The 25125-nt window shown below is 40.9% G+C and overlaps 1 protein-coding gene across 1 annotated transcript; it reads right to left on the reverse strand.

The window, feature by feature from the left end:
• Positions 1 to 1402: 1402 nt before the first annotated feature.
• tnfrsf21 (tumor necrosis factor receptor superfamily, member 21) lies at positions 1403 to 25125 on the reverse strand. Its single transcript, XM_036550541.1, has 6 exons — positions 24770 to 25125; positions 18320 to 18956; positions 14297 to 14824; positions 7796 to 8061; positions 3268 to 3481; positions 1403 to 1924 (listed from the first exon to the last, which is right to left on the reverse strand). The coding sequence occupies exons 1-6, from the start codon at positions 24806 to 24808 to the stop codon at positions 1695 to 1697; spliced, it is 1914 nt and encodes a 637-aa protein (XP_036406434.1). The 5' UTR covers positions 24809 to 25125; the 3' UTR covers positions 1403 to 1694.

Here is a 25125-nt window from a genome sequence, read left to right on the forward strand (position 1 = left end):
AACTTGAATAACACTTGACTTTTAGACTGTATTCTGACAATGCAGAAATTCTAATGAAAAGTAGCAATGTCATCTTTAAGAGCAGTGTTTAGGTATACAAAACAGAATCCACAGACACTTTAAAAAAAGCAATGAGATCTCACACAAGTGCATTTCCTCATACCTGTCTTTTCTTCCAAATTCACAAGTACTAATCAGGTTGTGCTTTCCCCCGATTAGAGACAGGTAACAGAGAGGCTACTGACATCTTCTCTCTGCTTTACTAATAACATAACATTGCAATGTATTTAAAACTACACAGCATGTCACCATTGCACAGGGCAGGTTGCACAGCTTTGTGTCATATATCTGGCCAAATTCTGATTTGTTTTCACTATCTCGAGATCTGTTGTAATCTGTATTAGACATAAAATATTTGTGATAACATTCTGGAAAAACAACATGTTCAGCTTCTAGAGATCCACATCATGGTATGCACATCAAGAATTTATTTAATAGAAAATGACACACAGGGCCAGAGGTATTATGACAAAAGGTTGAATTTTAATCAGTTGATTTAACATGTTACAATAATAATAAACATATTGGTTACAAGTGTTAACTATTAAAACAGCCACCAAAATATATCGTTCAGACATCTATTCCATGTTTCAGCTTCAGTTCAGTTTCCAAGCTTACATTAAGCCCTAACTGGCAAGAGTGCAACTCTAATACTACTCTCCAAATAAATCCAGCAAAGAAAGCATCAGCTGCTGTTCATTCTTCCCATAAAGTCCAAGTTCATAAACCACAACCAAAACCACCCAGAGTTACCCTATCAGGAAACCAGCATAACCAGGGGATTTCAAGTCTAGCACCAAAGTAGCTTGATATGACTGGCTTGGCAGGGGCACATTCTGTGTTCTTAACATCAGGTCTTAACATCTGCAATATGACTGTAAGTTGGTGTACAGCAAAAATTGTCTTTGTTTTTTATTCTTTTTTTGGTGCTTTTTAAAGAAGAATTAGGTAGGAATAAGCAAGTTTACACTGCGTTTTCTTTTTTAATGAAGTACCACAATCCCAAAGTGTGACTGTCAATTTCAAGTAGATTATGTAGAATGTGACCCTCGCTTTAAGTGAGATCATCTGATTTTACCAAGCAGGGATTATTTTAAATGCCCATGAAATCATGTTAAGAATAGGTGCTGAAAAAACATAAAAAGCTACAATAATAATCATTATATTAATAATTAATGTAATAGAAAAAAAACAAACAAACATGGCATGTTAGTAAACTGCACTTTAAACAGGCAATTGGAGCACATTTGTCTGAATGCCTTAAGGTTAAGATGTTATTATTATTAGAAAATTAGTGCATAAATTATATTACATATTATTAATGTTTTGCATGTGCATATGTGTGTGCGCTTTGTGCGTGCCTGCATAATATGTATGTGTGTGCGTGCTTGTGTGTGTGGATGTATTATATGACATGACGGCTGACATTGTCTGACGGAAAACACACAAACAAGAAGCTCCAAAATGTAAGAGAATGCTTTTTTCAATGCTACATTGATGCAGTTGCAAGCGGCGTTTGAATGTGCACAGTGGTGAGGCAGCTGTTGGGGGCTCCTGGCCCTCCATGGAGCCTCTCTCCCCCACCTGGTCAGCACATGGGAGGGGAATGAAGAGAGCGCCCCCTGGCTGTGTCATTACAGCAGGTCTGGCAGGTGACTGTAGACAGAATCCAGGAGCGTCTGGCTGGCCTCCTGGCTCTTAACTCCAGCGATCTCGAACAGTCTGTCCAGCTTGTCTTCAGCCATGGGGATCTCCTCAATCACGTGCAGCTCCTCTGGATTCAGGATGTGCAGCATGTCGTCAAAGATGGGTTGCAGGTCACAGGGGTCCAGCCGGACCTGACGCAGAACTGTGTCCTTCTTTTCTAAGAGGAGAAAATATAGAAAGGTAAGCACAGAGGTATTTTACATTACATTACACAATTTGCTTAGCAAACACCCTCATCAAAAACGACAGAGCTTACACTTCCATTTATACGGCTGGTTATTTTACTGAAGCGATTTTGGTTCAGTGCCTTACTCAAAGATTTGACATCAGTCCTCTACCTAGGAGTTAAACTGGTAATCTTTAGGTTTGCCTAAGAACATGACTATGTTCAATATACTTTATACTTTATTTTACAGGATTGATAAATATCATCCTCAACTGAAAGTGACTATCCATAGAGAACCAAGAGGGTATGCTTTGCAGTTGTGTAAATTAAAATTAAATATAATAGACATCCACAAGAGGGCAGTGTATACAAACAATATATAGGAGCTTAACATTCTTACACTGTGCTCACAAACATAAAAGGAAACAGGCTTATTTATAAATAATTATGTATAAACTGTATAAACCTTATATTGATAACTTATATAACCAACAGTTAATAATGCCATTTAGGTATATTTCTGAATTACACAATAAGTCCATGTAATTTATTTGATCTTGTGTCATACTCAAACTGCCAGTAATTGTTTCAGTGACTGAGGTTTAACATTTTAAAAAACAAGTATGAAAACAATATTAGATACAGAATTGTCCTGCAGAAAAATACAACATATTCATTTATAAATCATTTAAAATTTCACAGGGCATTTTGTTTTTGATGTTCACAGCTGTACAAACAGTAGTCACTGCTGAAAATTGCGTGCGTCATCTGAAACAGTGTATATATTGTTTTGCTCAGCACTGCTTCTGTTTTTAGGCCGCAAATGTAAAAATCCATTAGGGCATAGAACTGAGGGAAGAAAGAGCTTACTAGATACTTAAAGCCAGGATTACAAGAGCTTTGGGATGCTCAGTAAATACAGCAAACACAACGAAGACAGAGTGATGCTGGCTTTCACAATCCATAAACATGCCATCTCTATGCCACCAGATAAGATCTGATGTGGGGCAAAATTATAAGGTCAACTAAGTTCAGTCTGAAAGAAATTCTTTGCGGGCCATATGAAAACCAAGCTACCATGAGATGCACTGCAACACACAAGCAACTGACGAAGAGTTTTACCTCACCAGATTAGAATACTGGATTGATGGAGGCCACTGAGGCCACCTTTTTTTCAACCTTTTTATAAACAGAGAGCTGACAAGATGTGCATTGTCCCCCCTCGCCGTGAAGCGAGGGCAGTGGATGAAAAAACGCCATTGTGTGCCGGGGGGCTGGGAGCTTTTTGAACCACCCCCGTCATCGCTGTAAATCAAGGACCGCCATGGCCTCACCTTTGGTAATGAAAGAGCCAGTTCTGCTGAGAGCGGAGTCTTTGCTGGAGGTGGAGTCACAGCGTAGCAGAGGCTCAGACTCGTCGGCGAAGAAGCCCTTGGTCCGGTCCACCGGAGACTGCTCCAGCACCACGCCTGGGGACTCTAAGGGCTTGAGGCTGGGGCTGAGGCATTGGGTTACATTCACAGAGGTCATCAGCTGGTTCAGATCAAACTGCAAAACAAAGAGGGGGGGTGTCACTGGAGAAGAGCCATGTCTGCACCATTTTTTAAACACACTTTGTATGTTCCCCGGGCTACAGGGAACAATTATGAGCCAGCGGTCAGATGGCTCACTGAGGCTGACCCCGGAGGTTTGAGCCACCCACAGCTTGGCCCTCCGATTTCTCTGTTCTGCGTCAGAGCCTTGCACAAGAGGCAGCCATGAAAGGGCTCTGTAGACTCACAAGGATGAGAATTTACAGCCCACAAACCACAACCTCAGCCACATTCAAACGCTCATAATGTATTGCGCATTGAAAAAAAAAATGACTTCATTGTATCCTAATTGGATAATGTTTGAGGAGATTTATAAGGGGCAGAAAAGGGAGGGTGTGTATTTGTTCATTTATGAGTTTATTTAGGGTTATGAATAATCACATTTACATTGTCAAGCAAATATTTTTCCGGAGTTTGCATTTTTGTGTTTGTATGTGTGTGTGTGTGTGTGTGTGTGTGTGTGTGTGTGTGTGTGTATGTGTGTGTGCACAAAACTAATACTCATAAAATGAAAACTACAATAAAGGGTTTCATTAGGAACAGAACATGTTCCTAATGCTGACATCTGTGACAGTGTTAGGACAAACCTCACCCACATGCTATGCTTGAGTAATCTTGCCCTCTAGTTCCTTTGGCACAGCCTATGCACAGTACAGTGGGTCAATAGCAGATTCCCTCAAAAACTGAGACATTTCAGACAAGGGACTACCCCACCAGGTCCCACTGCAGAGAAAATCATCTCCCCTATCATGATTGTAAATTGGCTTGGTAATCATAGTTGCTCAGAGTGAAATGAAGATGGAGAAAATAAAAGTTGGAGCTATCACAAGCTAAGTCCTGGAACCCCTGGAGAATTAGTCATGAGCAACAAAGGCCGAGTCATGAATCCTGAAACTCCTATGAATAACCGGTGACTCAGTGAAGGACCACTTACGTACATGCATGACACAGGCAAAACACAAAGGAAAAGGTCAGCTAAGTTTAGGGGAAATGCCTCAGCACTGACAACAAGAGACTCATGGCCTATCTACAGGAAAATGATCCAGAACATCTGCATTCCAGCACTTAAGCGTGAATAATATTCCCCCACGATGAAAGCCTGCAATTACTTGTTTTGTACATACTGACACAAAAGGGCAAAGCAAAAATAGAGGTAAGAAGAAAATGTCATTTTATTTACATAGTGGGTGGTGGTTAATAGCTGACCGTTTGTTGGTGCAATTCTATTTTAGCACTCCTTGGCCCACATGCCCACAGACAGGTCAAATACAGTCCAAAAGAACACAACGGACACTAATAGCAGAGTACTGCCTGTTCCTCGGAATTCCCTTGCTGGAACATTCCGCAAGTGTCAGCGGACAGGAAATGTTGTATCCATTGATGCTGAGGCTATTGTAGATTAGGTCTTTGACCAACTCAATGAAAGAGCTGTTTTCACTAAAGCAAGTAAGTTCGGCTTGGGACAACTCAGATAAAAACTGTAACTGGCCTTCATGGAATAACTTGGAAAATAAACAGGTAAGCAAATGAGAAAGTGTCAAGCCATCCTCAGTCCTGGAAACACTTGATGTCTCAGCAACAGGGTTGCATTTATAGCATAGGTCTCTAAAGTAAAGACAGGTGAATATATTCTTCAAAAAGCAGCGCTATCTAACTCAATAAGCCTCACCAATGGACGCTGGACACAGCCCATGCTGATTACCAAAACTAACATGTAGTCTACCATAACAGAATAAAAAATGACATGTAGTCTATCATTTCAAATCTATGTTTCAAGTGGTTTGTTTTCCACTGAGGTCAATGAAGAGATTCTCATTGATTGACTTACAGTCTATAGGCCTGGAACTAGTCACTCTACATGGCGCTACACAGGAAAGCAGCCCTATCAATGATGATCCATGCTGAGGGTGAATCTATGCATATCTTCAGACACATTCCATTCCAGCATATTAATATTGGTAGACAACAAGGTCCAGCTTGCTACCTGAGAATCTGTTGTTGGCTAGACAACTATTTTTAAAGGATAGGTTTTATTTTGATGAGATAGGCTTTTAATTACCAAAATCATTATAAACATTCAGATGGGAGAGATATCAGAAAGTCTGAGGATCAGGATGGGTATGAGGAATATGTTCTTCTGTATTTCACATTAGCTTCAAAACATGGAATAAATATCTGCAATCCTTCCAAGTAAATCCCCATTTGCTGGAAACATCTGGCAGGAAAGGTCTCGCTATTCTTGAGTAAAAAGCAAAATAGCAGCAGGCCCCAGCACCAGCCTGCCTGCTCAACCAAAGGCAACTATTGGCATTTATGCATAGGTACAATTGTATGAGTATTTATATTGATTGTGTCTATCGTCTCTAGACCAGCCGAAACTGAGGGTGGGAGGAGGCGCACGCTGCCCGTTATGCAATGGGGCCTGTCAGGTTAGCACTTGAACAGGGGTGAGACTGACAGATGAGCTGCCCTGCACACATGCAGTGGTGCATTCTTTCCTCCCTCCTCTGCCTTTCGCCCTTACAGCCATAATAATAATAATAATAATAATAAAAAACGTGTTGTTTAAACAGCGTATCAGCTGGAGATCCACTGAGATTAATGCCGTTTCACAGTCCACCACCTGCAGCTCAGCTTAGACGAAAATAACCGCGTCGTAGAACTGGGCCCCGGGCTGCTTCTTAATGAAAAGCCGTAAACAAGTCCAGGGACTGCTAAACGTTTTGCCCTCCGCGGACCGTGCAAAGCAGCCTGCACCATACGGAATGTTCTCTCAGGAATACCTCGGGCCCAACCTCTTCTTCAAAAAGGTTGTTACTGAAAGTGTATTTATGGGGAAAGAGGTATTTTCTTAAGAGGATTTGATTATTGCCTGCTTTCCAGAAAAAGTAACGAACATGACGAGCTGCATCTGCTGCTAGTAAATATGGTGAGCTTAAAAATAACATGACTATGTTGTCCTTGTTAACACAAACTTTTTGCTTTTTTATGGTATGTATCAAGTACTTAACATGCATGCCTGAGAATTCATAATTGCATCTTGTGAACTGAGAACCAGTGTCTTGTCAACAATGTAACCTTGCCTTACTTCTAGTCAGATATTTTTCTTAGAGTAAATGGAGAAACAGAGAACACTGTTGGAAAGCCTTTCTTCTCCCATAGAAGATCACTTATTAAAAACACTGTAAAAAGCTAGACAACGAAAGCAAAGCTAATACTGTGAGAGAAATCATAGCAGCACAGTTGGGCCTGTTCATTGTCTGCGATTTCACTGATTGTTTTTTGTCACCGTGTTCTGGATAGCAATATGGTGTCAGCTCAGGAACTGGAAAAAGGAAGGTTGGGTTGAATACTCACAGAGCTTGAAATGCTCAATCATGCATGTTGGCACTTGGTATATTTCACAAACTTAATAATTAGCCAGAGTTCTCCTGTAAAGGGGGAGACAATAGAAATGCTTAAACAAGCAAACTAAAGTAAAGTATTGTCTTGGATGAAACCAAAAAGTAGACAAAAAGACATACAGCACAATAAATTAACTGCGACTACAGCACACTGTGTTCCCCAGATAGAAAGTGCTGTCTTCACTGTACTTGGCATCCATGTGTCTTTACAGCAATCAATGAAAAGCATCTACAGTTACTGTTCAAATAAAGAAATTATTAGGTGGTGCTGACAGGTAAAATGACCATGCGGGGCTAGTTAGATTTATCTGCACATCACCGCAGCCTTATTATGAAAACCCCTCAATGGTAATATTTAACCTTGAAAGGACAAGGACGTAAAAACATAATCGGAAGCCCATTTAGAGAGGGGAGAACATTGCATAATGTGCTTTAGTGCAGGATGATGAATGATCCTGCCTCATGCCTGTCGGTTCTTCCATGACCTCGGGCCTCTGGGACGAGGATGGGATCAGACACCAGGCCACGGAGTGGAAACATAACTCCCCATGTGACCCGTCTGTCCTGCCGTTTAGTGGCATGGCATGTACATGTGTGTGAGCATGTGCACGTGTGTGTGCGCGTAGATGTGAGAGTGTGTGTGCTCCTGTGTGCATCCAGGACGGTATAGGAATATTGACTGACTGGAGATGAGTCTTGTGATTGGTTGGTGATGGTATCTCTAATGTGGCGTAATGATTGGACAGTGACGCAACCGGTGATTGGATAGTGAAAGGACCGGTAATGTGGCATCTCATGCGATGATTATGGGAGCAGCATTGTGGCCTGTGATCTTTTGAATGAAAACCGAAGCACAGGCAGCTCACCTGAGGATTGTCTTCCATCACGCCGCGGATCTTCTCCACCACATCGATGCGGCGCTGCCGATGCAGGGCGTTAATGAGCTTGGCGAGGTTGGCGTCGCTGTCGCGGATTGTCCAGTGCTGCAGCGCAGCATAGGCTCGCTCATGGTCAGCTGTGTACCCGTTGGAGAAGGCTGCCACCTCTCTCTCTGTGGCATTCGCCAGGGACTGGTACATATCGATCCACTGACTACCAATCTGGGCAGAGACCAGCTTGAGGATATCCACACCTGAAAGAGTAGACCATATGGTGTGTTGTATATTCTGTTTATTCATTTTACAGTTATTGACCAACTCTTATTATTTCAAGACCTCTTACATAAAAATTCTCATTTGTCTTTGGAGCTTTAGGAACAGTGTGCTGGGTAGGGGGAACCTGAGGTGTGCTTACTTTCAGCAGCAGGCATGTCATGTCATTCTTTATTAAAGAAGTCATCCTCTGACCTCACTCCATTTCAACGGAGGGGGTCTCCACCAAAAAACAAAATTATGATGGTGCTCAAAGTTGATGGTTGTCCAAAAGGTTTCAAAGTTGGGGTTTGTAAGTTAGAGTTTATTATAATATCACTTACTAGGCACTTTAAGATTGGATGACTGTGACTGGCAGGCCATAATGTGACATTCTGGAAAAAGACAGATCACTTAATTGGTCTAGTTTGAACTACACAAAGTTAAATGTTTAACAGAAGAGGCTCTCTTTTGTGGCCACTGATTCAGCCATGGTATTGGTCTTAGCTCCGTACAAGGCACAAGGGCTGCAGAGAAGTGTTGTCAGCTTGGTTAATTTTGTGATCAGATCTCTGAGTCAGCATCCCAATGATGTTTACCGTTCACACAGACAGTGCTCGGGTTTATTTTCGTTCCCATACTAAAAACCCTAGCGTTTCATTTTAAAGGTTTCTCATCTCAGAGTCCACAAAAATTAAAAAATATGCAGAAAATAAGCAATTTTCCTTATTTGTAACCTCCAGCCTGACTGCTAGCAACTTTTTCTTTCTAAAAAAAGCAACTTCGGGAGAGATAACTGGTGATTTTTAGCCCTGAGGAATTGGCAACAATGCTTCAGGTTGTCCTTTTAGGCATATTCTGCCGATGACTTCAAGAGGCTTTTAGTTCAGCCCATAAAGAGCAATGAATGGGGTTAAAGTGGCTTGTGCTGAGCTGCAACAAAGACCCAGAGTGCTTTGCTGGAACCAGACTGAGAGAAACCCACTGTGCACTTTTCAGTTCCTTTATCAGACCACGGCACTGCTCCTCGAGGCTCTCAGCCCTAAGTATGCAATGGTTTTAAGACTATTTCAGTTTATACCATATAAACAGTATAAACCAGTCTATACCGAATCACACCAGTGACGTTTAACAAACAAACACAATAGCTACTGGGCATTGTGCAGTTTAGCATTTACAAATTTGAATCATCAAGGAAATATCTAAAGTACATCTCTTTTTACAGCAATAATTTATTCTTATTCAGAACAGGCCTTTACTTATAGAATATAATCAGGCTTTGCAAAACAAATTAAATTAGAATTAACTTCAGTAAAGAATACTGCTGCTGTATAAAAATTTACTATACATATATGATCATGTATAGTGTATCCATCAAGTAATGGTAGTCAGAGATAATTTTGTATCCCTATTATTGTCTGGTTAACATGTAGTACTTTGACTTGGGGACCCCATTTTTTGTATTTCTGTGGTAAAGCTAGTTTTCTGGGCCAAAGTTGTTTATTTCAAAATGAAGTAAAGAGATACACATGAGATCACTGGGAGCTCCAGGCTCCTCTTTTTCACTGATATGCAAAACCTTATCTTGAGGATATCCTACACCACACCCTCCCTCCAGACAACCCTTTGGGTGATCTGATACATGTTGACTGCATAGATCTAAATGGCAGAAATGCTTCTAGGAAATATTTCATGGCAAAGTACACTATGACACATTTGGTGTTCTCCTAAATAGTTCAGTGCACATTTGCTGAAACGTGCTGTTCTTTTGTCCCCTATTGATTTGAACTCAGTATATTTAATCTTTTCCTATAAATGCAATTAAGTGAACTTTGAAATAGTCGATCAGTACTACAGTTAGCTGTGTAATTAGTTACTATATATCATATTAGCATAACCTCTTTGCAAAATACAATTATACAGCTACACACAAAGAAAAAATATGGTGAGTTTCTTTTAAAAAAAAAAAGCTATACAAAAATGTAGTCTCAGTGAGAACAAAAGTTTGTTCAAGAATTACCTAACTAAAAGTTCTAGTTCCAGTAGTTATTTGCAGACAACTTATTTCACCGAGACACTGAAGATGGATGACGTGATTGTATTTTGTATAGTTGCAGAAGTATACTGAGATTACTATTTGCGTTTATGATGAGAATTCTAATTCTTTATTATTATGTGAAAATGTGAAGCAAAGGGATATGTTCAATCCATTCAAAAGGTGCTTTATTCTTGAATATTCTTAAAAATTCATCATTAATGTTTTAAAAATCAGCCTACTTTACTTAGCTAACTGTCAACCTGGGGTAAAACAAAAAGCTAACGTTACGTAACAAGCCAGTTGTTATTGGCTTATTGACTTACTGTATTTTCGCGCACATGGGTATACGTCATCTGTAAACATCCAGGTCAAAGGACAGGTAAGATGGCGGCAGAGTACGTCCGAATTGTATCCTTACTACTTGCTCGCATACCCATAGAATGTACTACAATAACGGTCGAGTAGTAGGTTCTTAACCGACGTTAGTGCATACTGAGTATTTGGATGCAGCCATTGTGTCTGTGTGTTTGCCATAACTGGTTTTGTATCTGCTGACTTGTGATTTGCCTTTACGGGTTTGTGTCCTCTGGCCTGTGATTTGCCTTTACAGGCTTATGTTCTCTGCCCTGTGGTTTTCTATAGTGGGCTTTATGTCTGCTGGAAAGTGGTTTGCCTTCAGTGGCTTGTGTCCTCTGGCCTGTGGTTTGCCATGAAGGGCTTTGAGAGGAGAGGAAAATGGTGAGCCTTTGCCTCTGCCTCTGGCCTGCCTCCTTTCATCTCTGCCTTATATCATACAAAGTGACAATTAGCAGTAAAAAAAATTCCCTCGCTGTTTGAGTCTGTATTTTGACCTACATAAGCCTTGTGATGCATTTGTATGTGTATGTTCGCAATGCTGTGTTCATTGATTTCGCAGAATCCCTTGCATTTTCAGAGCAGAACAAAAGTGAAAAGGCCATTCGCAGAATGGTTTTACATGCGTGAAGAACTAATTATGCACGCTTCATATTATATTTTTACTATTCTAATAGAATATTACTTGATTATTAAATATTGTCTACATAAACTACACATATAGCGTTTGACATCTGTCATATACATTCACCTAAAGCAAAGAAAAAGACAGAACTTTTGTTTTCAGCAGTTGAATGTGCTACCATTTGCATGAATTATTAAATAGGATAAAATAACCATATTGCCATAATCTACAGTGCAGGAATGTTGAGGTTGTTGGCAGAATGTAATGTTTGGGCTTTCAATACAAGATTTACCCTTGCACTTTGATTTTCATTCAAAAATACCAAAGGAGACAGTGAACCATTTGATACAGGTCTAAGCTGGCTGTGTAACTAAAGCCTATAACAGGTTAAAGGATTTCCCCTTGCATAATAAATTCAGTATTTTATATGTTTAAGCAAGATAAATGGTCTGTGATGAGATAGCATGTTACATACTAATGACTTGGTGTGAAAAGACAAACATAGATGATTGTTCAGTCAGTTGCCATGGGGCAATATGAAACAGCATGTGATGATGTCAGAATATTACTTTAATGAAGGTGACCTTGCTGGGCACTGTGAATTACTTTCCAGTTTCAATTTTAGAACAAGGAATATTGTTTATTCATTGCTTATACTGATAAGTCCATGAAACAATCCACCTTTGTAGCCATCCTGTTATTCTTATTGGGGGGTGGTGAGTTTTCAGAAGCTGAGGAGGAAATGGTTGTTTTGTACATCACAATGTGTCCTCCTGAGAAAGCAAACCAGGTCTGGGGAAACACTCTTTGTATTTAGGATGTAAAATCCAGATATTCATCATTTCATTGTTCACTTGGTTACCCATATGATCAGTTAAGCTTGATGAAGGCCTTGTGTGTTAACATTGTGTGCTAATTACCTAGGCTTATCATTTTAAATAGTTATCATTTTAAATGTTATGACAAACATACGCTATAAAGCTTTAGTTGAACATGTTACACAGAATCTGTTTTTGTTACTTTGCACGGTACTAAGCACTTCATCAGGAAATGGAACACAAAAGGAAGGTTGCTGTTTAATTCATTTGCCAGATCTGAAAGTACCAACAGCCTTTTCTGATCTGACAAAGAGGAATTCGACCACTGCTTCCGTATAGATGCACTGTACCTTCCGCAAACAAAAGATCCCTGTCTGGCAGTATCAACACAACTCATTCAAAATGGCACCATTACTTTAAGTTGGAAAACCAGAGCCCACCCTGGTTCTAAGCACCAGAGTTTTTCGTGGGTAACAACCATTGTAGAATAACACGGTGAGAATTGTAAACAGCAAGCCTGACAGGGTGGTTGGTATTCCTTTGATGTTGGTTATGTATGTTCTGTTTGTCGTTCTGGGTGCTTCCTGGCCTGATATGAAAGAATTCATTATTTGTATGATGCCGAACTTCTTCTTTATATATGTTTCTCATGCCACCCTTTATTACCCTTGCTTTAACTGGTCTAGTAAACAGACATGATTGCCCTCAGGGTAGCTAATTAAACACCTTGAATTAATTAGGAGAAATGTTTTGTTTTTGTGTTTGAGAGAGAAAATAGCTGTGTAAATTCTACCTGCACCGGTTACACGCGGACCCCGTCAAAGCAGAATAGTGTTCCCGTTCAAACGAACATTCCGGAATCTTTGTTGAAAAACATGCAGTCAGTTCACTCCTTCTTTGAAGTCAAAAAGCAATGAAATTAAATTTAAGTGGAAAGGGGAGACAAACAACATAGTAAAAGTGATGCAGTTTTTCTGTTTCTGGAAATGCTCCAGAAAACTAAAACAAAAAAATATATATATATATATTTTACAGGGGAAATCATTTTATCCTTTTCACATATTGGGTTCGCTGTAGTTTTGATAAAGTAACTGTAAACTAGTTATGTTAGTTGCACATTATCACTTGAAAAATGTGGACTTGTGTGAAATTTCTTTCCTTTATCAGTAGGTATTGGCATAACTGCCTGTGCCCTTCAAAAGCAGTTGATAAGTAAAACTGTTGTAGTCACTAAACTGAAAGCTGAACTACTAGTGTTGCTTACATTTTAAATGAAATTTTCCCTGTCAAAGTAATACAATCATGACGATAAAGTTGGTGCTTTGAGTTCGAGTGGGTTTTCTCAAGACTTAAGTGTCTTACTCCCAGGAAATGTGCATTAGTTGTTCAAACTGCGATGAGTCGTTTGTTTGCCCCTGGTCTATAAATGAACCCACATAGCAACCATGGTAGCGTGCTTAGTCCTTTGTTTCGCGCAGGGAACCTGACCTACACACTAAGTGAAAAAAACTTTACAACCCTGGGAGACACAACGCGATGCGACCCTCCCCTCCCAAGAGCAAGTGTCTGCAATGATAAACCTGGGCGACTCTTAAACCACAGAACTGGAACAATCTGGTTTAGACTGCCTAAGGTTGGAACTCTGCACGGCCGGATATCTGCTGACATCGAGACGTGCTCAGTGCTGGAGTGCTGAAGTTTCAGCGCAGTAACCTAGCAGCCCATAGCCATTCCACAGACATCGCCTTCCCCGGGCACTGCTGTGTGGAACCTGGGGAGACTGGAGCCATAGAAGTATTGCCCTTGCTCCCTAACAGTCTGACTGTTACACAGAGAGCTGTGCTCCATGAGGCAGAAATGACGTGTTAGTTTTTGTCCCCAGTGGTGGGCTTAGAATGGCAAGATCAGCAGATGATCCACACTAATGAAAATGCAGTGAGGCCATCTCTCCTGCAGTGCCAAGTGAGAAAATACACGCAGATGCTTTTTATAAAACCCTGAGAAAAGCCAAACAAAATTTACCATCGGTCAGTGGTTTAATCCCAGTTTAGAGCATATCATGAGGTGACATCAGTTAAGTGGGACAGATGGTTCACCAGGGCCCATAGACAGGTTTGAGATGTACAACTGTACTGAACAGTTTCTCCTACAATTCTGAATGTAGCAGTACAGTGTCTATGAACCCATGTGAGACCTCTTATTTAGCCGGTGCAAATTCTCCCCCCCGCCCCCCCTTTTCACAACATCAGATTCTGGTCCTGAAATTTCCTTTTACTATGGTTAATCCTAATTTATTTTATCAGTAAATTTTCGCTTTACGTGCTTCCCAAGGGTGATCAGAACTGTGAAAAATGACATTCTGTAGACTAGTATGTTATGTCGGTAGTCTCGACCCCACTCACCCTGGCCATTGGAGTAGTAGATCCACTTCTCTTTGACCTGTGCTGGGGTGGAGGGCTTCTTCTGGATGGCCTTCTCCATGATGCTGCTGGGATCCTGGCGCGGGCCCTTCTTCAACACCCGCGAGCTTCTCTTCACACTGCACACCACGATCACCACCAGCACCAGCAGCAGGAGCAGCACGATCATCCAGGGCAGGTGCTCATTGATGTCAAAGTGCTTGTGCGTGCTGGGCCTGGGAGACCCCCGACGGGTGGGCCTGTACCCGGGGCTCTGAGCTTTCCCCTCTGCCAGGGTGTCCATGGCCCGCTTGGTGGCCAACTGCTGGCTTTGGCGGTCCCGGAGGTGCTTGTGGTGTTTCCCTGGGGGGGCAGTGGGCCCGGGCTTCGTGGCTACGGTGGCCACGTTGTTCTTTCCAGTCTTTGCAGAGGTTGAGCTCACTGTGCTGGTGTCTGTGTCACTCGGTAGAGTTCCCCTACTGCTCAGGGTTAACCCTAAATCCTGAACATCTGATGTCAAGTTGACAGTGTCTAGCCCAACACACACACACACGCACAGAGAAAGAGAGGGAGAGAGAGAGATGCGAATTAAATTCAACTCAAAGATGAGCTTAACCCAGACAGCAAAACAGAGGGGAGAAATTCTAAAACTTTAATCCACTAGCAAGCTGCCAGCTAGTCACAAAATAACCCTGCTTTGCCCTGTACCAGCTGTGCCCTGTCTTTATAATCTCACATGCAAGGAGGGTGTTAGACTGCTCATGTGAAGAGTATTTTTGACTATATCTAAAAATTCCTAGGAACAGTAGTGTCCCTACCCACCAAATTTGAGCAGCTCCCCCAAGGTAATCACAGTACCCTTGTTTTACTACTAGATGGTGAAAATACATTAATATGCAGATCCACCTACAGTGCTGGCCAAAAGTATTGGCACCCCTGCAATTCTGTCAGATAATGCTCAATTTCTCCCAGAAAATGATTGCAATTACAAATGTTTTGGTAGTAATATCTTCATTTATTTTGCTTGCAATGAAAAAACACAAAAGACAATGAAAAAAAAATTAAATCAATTATCATTTTACACAAAACTCCAAAAATGGACCGGACAAAAGTATTGGCACCCTCAGCCTAATACTTGGTAGCACAACCTTTGGACAAAATAACTGCGAACAACCGCTTCCGGTATCCATCAATGAGTTTCTTACAATGCTCTGCTGGAATTTTAGACCATTCTTCTTTGGCAAACTGCTCCAGCTCCCTGAGATTTGAAGGGTGCCTTCTCCAAACTGCCATTTTCAGATCTCTCCACAAGTGTTCTATGGGATTCAGGTCTGGACTCATTGCTGGCCACTTTAGAAGTCTCCAGTGCTTTCCCTCAAACCATTTTCTAGTGCTTTTTGAAGTGTGCTTTGGGTCATTGTCCTGCTGGAAGACCCATGACCTCTGAGGGAGACCCAGCTTTCTCACACTGGGCCCTACATTACGCTGCAAAATTTGTTGGTAGTCTTCAGACTTCATAATGCCATGCACACGGTCAAGCAGTCCAGTGCCAGAGGCAGCAAAGCAACCCCAAAACATCAGGGAACCTCCGCCATGTTTGACTGTGGGGACCGTGTTCTTTTCTTTGAAGGCCTCGTTTTTTTTCCTGTAAATTCTATGTTGATGCCTTTTCCCAAAAAGCTCTACTTTTGTCTCATCTGACCAGAGAACATTCTTCCAAAATGTTTTTGGCTTTCTCAGGTAAGTTTTAGCAAACTCCAGCCTGGCTTTTTTATGTCTCTGGGTCAGAAGTGGAGTCTTCCTGGGTATCCTACCATAGAGTCCCTTTTCATTCAGACACCGACGGATAGTACAGGTTGACACTGTTGTACCCTCGGACTGCAGGACAGCTTGAACTTGTCTGGATGTTAGTCGAGGTTCTTTATCCACCATCCGCACAATCTTTCGTTGAAATCTCTCGTCAATTTTTCTTTTCCGTCCACCTCTAGGGAGGTTAGCCACAGTGCCATGGGCTTTAAACCTATTGATGACACTGCGCACGGTAGACACAGGAACATTCAGGTCTTTGGAGATGGACTTGTAGCCTTGAGATTGCCCATGCTTCCTCACAATTTTGCTTCTCAAGTCCTCAGACAGTTCTTTGGTCTTCTTTCTTTTCTCCATACTCAATGTGGTACACACAAGGACACAGGACAGAGGTTGAGTCAACTTTAATCCATTTTAACTGGCTGCAAGTGTGATTTAGTGATTGCCACCACCTGTTATGTGTCACAGGTAAGTAACAGGTGCTGTTAATTACACAAATTAGAGAAGCATCACATGATTTTTCAAAGGGTGCCAATACTTTTGTCCGGCCCATTTTTGGAGTTTTGTGTAAATTGATACTTGATTTGACTTTTTTTTCTTTCTCTTTTGTGTTTTTTTATTGCAAGCAAAATAAATGAAGATATTACTACCAAAACATTTGTAATTGCAATCATTTTCTGGGAGAAATTGAGCATTATCTGACAGAATTGCAGGGGTGCCAATACTTTTGGCCAGCACTGTAAGTAGTCTTAGCCTCAGAACAGTGCCTAGAGGAGTACACACTACCCCTTCAGTAACATTAAAGACAATGCACATTATACATTTCAGTCACCCTTTGATGATATGACAGTTCCCTTTTAGTTATATATATTGAATGAAAACTGGATTACGAAAATGAGAAAACGTCTGAAGATTAGAATACTGCCAAAACCCACTAACATTTCACTGAGAAGAAAACTGTCCTTGACTCTTTTCAGTTTCACTAAAAACACTATAGTCATTTGTGATTAGGGGCTGGATCAAACTCCTAATCTTGTCTATTTTTAAAGTAATGGATCAGTTCACAGACTTTTCTTAGATCCACATATTCCAGGATTAAGTGTTCCTTCCCCACTGTCATTGTGCAATCGCCTTTCCACTTCCATTGAGGCAAAGACAGCTGAAACTCTGCCATTGACACCTACACAATACACATACCACCCTGTGGTTTGTCTGACTGAAAAAGGCCTAATTTGTCCAAAGCATACCAACTGAATGTGCTGAACTCAACTGCTGGCTAAAAGAGATACTGATGGCATTAATGGCCCATTTTAGGGCTGGTGAAACTGTGAAATGAATCTGAGCAGGAAAAGGCAAACTAACAGAAAATGACCAACAAAAGCCATTCCATTTCTCCTCATGTGATTATACAAATAATATTCTATACAAATAGAGTTCCTTAAATTCTCATCATCCTCAAAGCACTGTCAAAAACACTGATCATAAAATGTGAATTCCCAGAACTCTTCATCTTGAAAGGACTGAATATTTTAAAAAATCTGAGTTGAAATTCTTACTAGTCTCACCTACTAAGCAGCACCTAAAAAGTGTACAGTGATAGTATTCGCTATCAGTGAATAGCTGTTTATTTGATACCTGGCCCATGTAGACCTCAGATAAAAGCTAAGTTATTCTTTTGTTATCTGTCCAAAAATGCAACAGTTTCATAATTTCCCTGTGATCCCAAAGAAAAAGCAAACAATTAAGTCTTATTTGTTAGATAACAATAAATGCTTTCTCCATGAAATATCTTTAGTTGCCAATCACTGCAGCCTGTTATGTAATTGTTGGCTGCAAGTTTAAATTCACAGTGCATACACTTGTGCCATTCACTTAAAAATATCCATTAAACAGCCTTTAATAATAAATGAAATTCTTGCAATGAATCTATCTTAAAAGGCATGATTCTGTTTTTCAAAACAAACCATCCACCTTTGAGTCATCTTCCATATTTCATAATAATATGTATTAACTTCCAAATTCATATAGCATGCTCAGTTACCTATGGACTGAAAAACGCCAACAGGTGGAGCAGCATATTGTCAGCAGGCACAGTCTCACTCAAACAAACAGGTTACATAATCACTGGACCCAGTGAGCCCAGGACTATTTGTGCAGTCAGAACAGTGCTAATCATTTATCTCAGCCTGTGACAGCTGCCATTGGCCCCCCCATCATTACCTTTGTGCGTCATGACAGCTGAGGAAGCCTGGGCGAGCACAGGAAGCGCTGGGGTCAGGGAGGCATCGGCGTGCCAGGGGCCGCAGGTGTTGTCCTTCTCCCTTGTCCCCGCAGTTATGAAGGCCAGGCCCAGGGCGGTGCAGTTCGTGTGAGTTCTGCACTTCAGCAGGCTGGAGGGCGTGTCCGAGAAGGTGCCGTGCGGGCACTGCCGGCACTTGATGTCCTCCACCTTGCTGCCCCTCTTCTTCACGCCCCAGCCCTTGGGGCACTGGGTGTGGTGTCTGCAGGTGCCCTTGTCGGCGAAGGTGCCGGCGGGACAGGCGCACAGGCGGTCCGACGTGGCCGTGCACGGGACCTCCTCCACGAAGGGTGCCCGGCAAGGCGGCTTGCAGCGGTGGCACTGCTGGACCCCGTTCTCGCTCCGCGTGTACGTGCCGTTGTGGCAGCGGCTGCACTCGCGCACGCTGGCCTGGGTGCAGTGCTTTGACACATAGGTGCCCGCGGGGCACTTGTCGCAGACCAGCTGCCCGCCTGTGAGTGGGTCTGTGTGGTGGTACTGATGGGCGGAGAGGGACTTTGTGGCAGTGCTGGGAGTCACGGCCTGGGCAGAGACGTCACCAACGAGAGCGAACAGCAGCTAAAAAAAAAAAAAAACACCCCCAAGACCCAACAACAACATTTTTGTTGAGCTGTTACAATAACCCAAAGAAAACAGACAAATGAGAGTCTGTCTCTTTGTGTGAAACCATTTACACTCTTCATCTGCCTTGCCAAGTAAGTAATTAGGCTGTGACATAATGACTGTGACAATAACCTGTGCAATGCGGAGTGGGAATCTCTTTTTTTACACTTCTGTTGTCTCAGGAGGGTGATTTCATACTCTTAGTACAGTTAATAACTCACTGCTTTACAGGAAACATGACTCAACTGACATTAGCAGACAAGAGTAAGAGACAAAACAGGCTCTTACGTTATCATTACCATAAAAAAGAATATTATAAAAAATATGGAGTGAAACCTACTCATTTTTAAACAATCGGTACAATGGAACACCTGTTCCATGTTTGTGAAATACCAGTCTGTTGAAATTAAAGTATTAACCTCATTGTACAAATTACAGGTTACAGGCAAATATTTTTTACTACACAACTGTATCCAATTAGATGAAAAAGATGTACACTGACAGACTGAGTGCTTTATTCTTCCAATTAAGAATGTACAAAGGTAACATCAGGTTATAAACCCAGTTTTCACAATTCCACCCACTGCCCAGCCAAAACAAAAGTAAAGTCTGTTATCTGTTATTCTACACAGACTGTTAGTACAAAGTTTTTAATTATTTAATTGAACAGGACACCAAGTCATCTGGCATGCCAGGTGTAAAGCAGTTTAAAATCTACAGGACTCTGCTCCTCGAGGGCTGAAGCTATACGTCACTATCGTAGGGGCTATGCCAGGGTAATTTAAGAAAGAATTAGGGTGGGAGCAGGGTTGAGGTGTCAGGTAATGGTATGGCTCTAGGGCAGGATAAGCAGCAAACTAATATGAATGATTTCATCGCCCAAAACTCCACGTTTGCACAAGATGCAAAGTAAAAAAACAAATTAAGTTACAAAATATATTTTCAGTAGACTCCACATTCTTATGTGCAATTTATGGATTCATATTAACACATGGGACAGACACCAAAAGACAACTCCAAAAGAGACATCACCATGAAATGGACCATTATTGTGTCACTGGACTTCTTCTCATTTTATTTCATTATTAATACAAACCAATATTTTGCTTTGCTTCATCACATGTGCTATTTCTTATTTACCACAGACCACACTCCCCATAATCAATGGACATTCGAGATGAGGAAAAATCAACAACATTGTCGCAACGGACAAATCATGAAACAACAGAGGCTATTAACCCCAGGTCAGGCTCTTCCAAATTCAATTTTCAAGATGACAACAAAGGAGGCTCCACCAGAATGCATCTCCCGGGCTGCTCTGACACCTGCTGCTGTCTACTGGCTTATGAGCCTCCGCCCATGAATATGCATGAAAAAAATAATGTAATTGCCATTGAAAGGGAAATGGCATGTGTAGGAAATTAGATGGAATTATCTGATATTGGAAATTTGATAAAAATGGGTGGAGTAATACTTCAGCTCATAATGTGGACATGGACATCACTTTTTACTGCTCTGCATCGCGGCCAGCCAGTTCAAATATCCACAGTTTCCTGAAATGCCGGTTCTAGTTTAGTGATTTGAATCCACCAGTAGTCAACTAGAAGCACCAAATTCATTTTTATCAGATCTATTACTTCAGAACTTCCATCAACAATGTTAGATATAATAGAGATGATGTTAAATAATTTGAATGTAAATCAAAAGTAGTAAGTCTGTGAAGATCAGTTTGTGCCATGTGTTCTCTTCAAAATACCCAAAAAAGTAGAATTAGGATACCAAATATTGAGCTTGGTTTTGGCCGTTGCCTTCTTATTCTGTATTCTGAGCACTTTCTCACTTGTCAACAAAGCAATTACTTCTCTGATACAATCACAGCATATAATAAAATGAAATTCTCAGCATAACACAACTGGACCATTGATGACAGCAGATGACCTTATTTTGACTTCAGCTGACAGACAGACTTTCAACACAATGAAACATTGCCGTTTTGAAAAGATTATACTACAGGTTTACCATGTCCTGTGAAGGCAGAACACAAGCTGCAATATAGTTTGGTCTTCATGTTGCATTTACATCCAAGCAATCATGCAGAGTATACAGAAATGCCTTCATAATGTTTTATTTCTTCACATAATAAAGGTTGGCTGGAAATGTTTCTGTTTTGTTCAGGTTTTTGGCTGAAGCACAGATCTCCCCCAGAAAATATGATGTTGGAAGCATTAACATACAATATCTGCAGAGAACAGAGGCCGCTGCATCATCACTTTCTGCACACAAGGCACTCTTAAAACCTGAGAGAAAAGGTTTGAAGCAGTTTTAATGGTTCCCACCTCATCTTACTTCAGACCTCACAGGGAACTTCAAATGCTGTAATTTCGCTAGGGGGTGCGCACCACAACTGATTTCAAATGTGTAAAAACTGACCTTGTCACCCATAATCCCTGGCAACATTAATATTCTCACTACACCACATAAAGGCATCCCAATTAAATGTTGGGCTCTGCAGCCCACAGTTTGGCTCAGGCTACATGTGTTGTTTTTCATGCGGTGGTTGGGAACCTTTCAGCTCTGGGGGAGCCTCAAGTCTACTACACATGAATAGCGATTAGTCAAAGTCGGGCTTTCCCACAAGCCTGCCATCACAAACAGAACTGCAAAGCATGATGGGACACTGGAAAAAAAAAACATTGTTAGGTTTTGAAGTTAGGCACTGAGGGGTGCAATTCTGTTGATGACAGAACAAAGCAGGCCAATTCCCCTTTAAAAAGGCGACTTGAAACATGTTAAGGTGTTTTTCACTCTTGCACATCCTGTGTTTCTGACTTCCTTCATGTCTGTCATGGTGTTTTTTAAGCATTCTGTGTGCTGTAACTGCTTGTTCTTTTCAGCTGCATAGAACAGCAAGGGCAAATATATGCCTCAAAGAGGATTAATGTTTTTTTTCTTAAAGATCCACCCTACTCATTCACTGGGGTTTCTTTAGCCATCAACCTAGCCATAAACCCCATTAAACCTTAATGAATGAGTCCAGGAAACTAAGAACCAAACAAATGTATTGTTATTCAAATGCCAATGCTTTAAATGCCTTTATTGTTTGTCAAATGCCAAGAATTAGATAAAGACTAACTGAAACATTGTATTTAGATTTTGTAAGCCAGAGAATTCAGCTTCAGTGCTCACCACACCAGGACACTTGCTTCATGTTTTCACTAAATGTTCTTAGCTCCCTGTTCTCAGGCTTTCAATTAGTTAAAGTGCAGTACAAGAAACCTCACCCATGGCATAATAAATATATCTGACACAGTCAAGCTTTGACAAAGAACAAAATGTTCCGACTTTGGGTATGTCACATGTTAGCCCATTCAAAATGTATCTTTACTGAGTGTAACAGTTGTTATTCAACAGGTGATATCAGGTGATATGGTGTATGACATCAGGTAGAAAAGCATGTCTGGGGTTTTCTTGTGGTCTGGAGCTTGAGAGTTAATGGCGTGTCTGGGTGCTCCTGCCAGCTCCGATAAGAGAGCAGCCTCTGTCACTGTCTCTGTGGCTCCACTAAGCAGATGCACTATTGGCATTCTGTCAAAGAACTGCTGCTGCTGCCCAGCGAAGTTCTCTGTGCGCATGGTGGTGATGAAACACAGCAGGGAACTTTGTGTCTGTCTGAAAAATGTCAAGACAGCATTTTGTACCCTCCATTCTACAGATTAGTGAAACGTATAACTGATTGAGCACCCCACCCTTCCCAATTGCACTTTTGCTTGAAGACAACATTTCTGAGGAAATCAAAGGACAACAATTTTGTAATTTTCGACAGCATTTGAAATTTTTCTGTTTCATACTTCTAAAAGGACTGGTTTTTTTTTTTTTTTTTTTACTTTTTCAGAAACAGGGATTATGCCAATATGTTAACAGGCAAACAACCAAAGATAATCTGCAACCACATCTTTGGAAGTGTGTGTTGAGTTTAAACAATGTCTTTCAAAGCCAGACTGTGTGGTCAGCAAAGTTAAATCACAGAACACAATGAGCATGTGAAAGTATCAGTCAGAAATGTGATACTGGGAGAGACAGATGGTAATTTAGCTTGTGTATTTTTACTTTTCCTGTCACACTCTTAAAATAGCTGCACATACATGTCCAGCAAACGTGTCATCATTCTAACGCACAGCAATGGCTACTTGATTGTCATGAAAGCCTGGGAAATTCCAACATTTTAGATTGCAGGCTGAACTTTCTCTATATTCACACAGCAAACTGTAATTACAGCACTCTTTCAGTTTTGGAACTTCACCACAAAAGACAAGAGATAAAGGCAAGAAGGTATTCCCCTTTGGTAAATACACACAGCATAACACCTGTTGCAAAATGCCACACCAGTAAACAACTACAAGCACAAACAAGCAAGGCAAGTCTGTTTGGAGTCAGTCATGCTTGATTTATTGAGAGTGGCCAGTGAAGTAGTCTTCACGGACCAATGAGAATTTTTCTCATATGTCAGAGTGCAAAGACAACAATCAAAGCACCCACTACAGGGTCTGCATGACAGAAGTTGTCACATTAGTACATTTAGCAGCTCACTTCTTTGGTTTTCGCTATCATCCATGCCTAGGGGATGCTATTACTGCACAATGTGATCACCATTGTCTTTTCACTTCACCCGTGCAGGACTGGTTTTCCTCTAATTTTGAAGTCCAACATGGAAAATAATTTCTAGAGTTTAGGGGCTGCTTCAGAAACTACCCATGCAATATATCTGAACAGATCTTACAGAAATTAATATTAGTAAATGTATGTATAATGCCTTTACAGTTTTAACACCTTTTTACACTTTTCAGCATTCAGTATTTTGAGTAGTGGCCTTCAGTTCTTAAGTGGACTTTGGGTCTTAAATTCAAATCAGTTGAGTACTGCTATTGTACTGTCAGCATACATTGTATAGTACAATATTTCAAGAATGCCAATTCTACCTGGCTAAGCAGCTAATTGTAAAAACAAGCAAACAAAAAACATAAATTGGAAACATTTCTTTATAATAAAAAGGCATTTGTAACTGTTAGTAGCACTGCTGACATCACACAGTAATTCTTTACAATCTCAGAATACAGACTACTCATTTTGCATACCTGCATAACATGTTTCAACGCATGTCATACCTCATTTCCTCATTACCCCCCATGGCAGTAAAAATAAACCTTGATATACTGAATCTACGCCTGTGACAAACGATAGGCCATGTGAACACTGCAATAATAATATAGGTTGCAGTTAAGAGCCTTTGTCTTAGGAGGGCCTACAGTGTAACATATGCATTGTTTGTACGCATTGATAACATTTTTTCAGGTAGCATCTGGAGACAATACCGACACAACAACCGTATAATTAATGCAGTAGACAGCGTTCAGTGTAATTCTGCAATCAGTTGATTATCATGAACTGAATGTGTAAAACAAATGAGTGTTTCATTGTTCTCGCAATCTCCAGTACATGTAGCAGACCTAAGAATGCTAAGACATTAATTTTAAAATATTTTTTTAAAGCGTAATTTGATTTTAAAAAGAGAGCTCCATTCATTTCCAAGTAGAAAATGTATGCGAAGTAATTTTCAGACTAAACAAATGCAAAAAAACAGACACTGTGACTTTAAATCTCTCATAGGATACCAAATCAGGCGAGGGGGGAAATACATATGGCTTAATAATAATAGTATGATCAACAACAGAAAATAACAACAATACAATAAAATCATACAAGCGTCTTACCGTCAGAGGCATACAGATCACTGACATTTTCCCAGGCATTTTCCAATATTATTAAAATAGCTCAAAATAGGCCCATTCCCAGAACTGAGCTAAGAATGCTTTTCATTTGATAGGTGGCACATCTCTGCATCAAGAGGACCACCACATTACAGTACTTGCCAATTTCTAACCTAATCTAATGCTGGTTACTTCTTCAAACGCCAGTTTTTTAAAGTCAGTGTCACGAAATGAACGGGTTTGAGATTGTATGGGATAAGAGCTTCGTTTTGGAAGAAAGGTGTAATTCCCATAGCGATGCTGGGTTTCGGGACTGAAATTCTGTCTCTGTTTGTCCAGGTTTCTCAGCTATCTCTGCA

This window comes from Megalops cyprinoides, chromosome 17 (assembly GCF_013368585.1).
Source record: "Megalops cyprinoides isolate fMegCyp1 chromosome 17, fMegCyp1.pri, whole genome shotgun sequence".
In the NCBI taxonomy this organism is placed as follows: Eukaryota; Metazoa; Chordata; class Actinopteri; order Elopiformes; family Megalopidae; genus Megalops; species Megalops cyprinoides.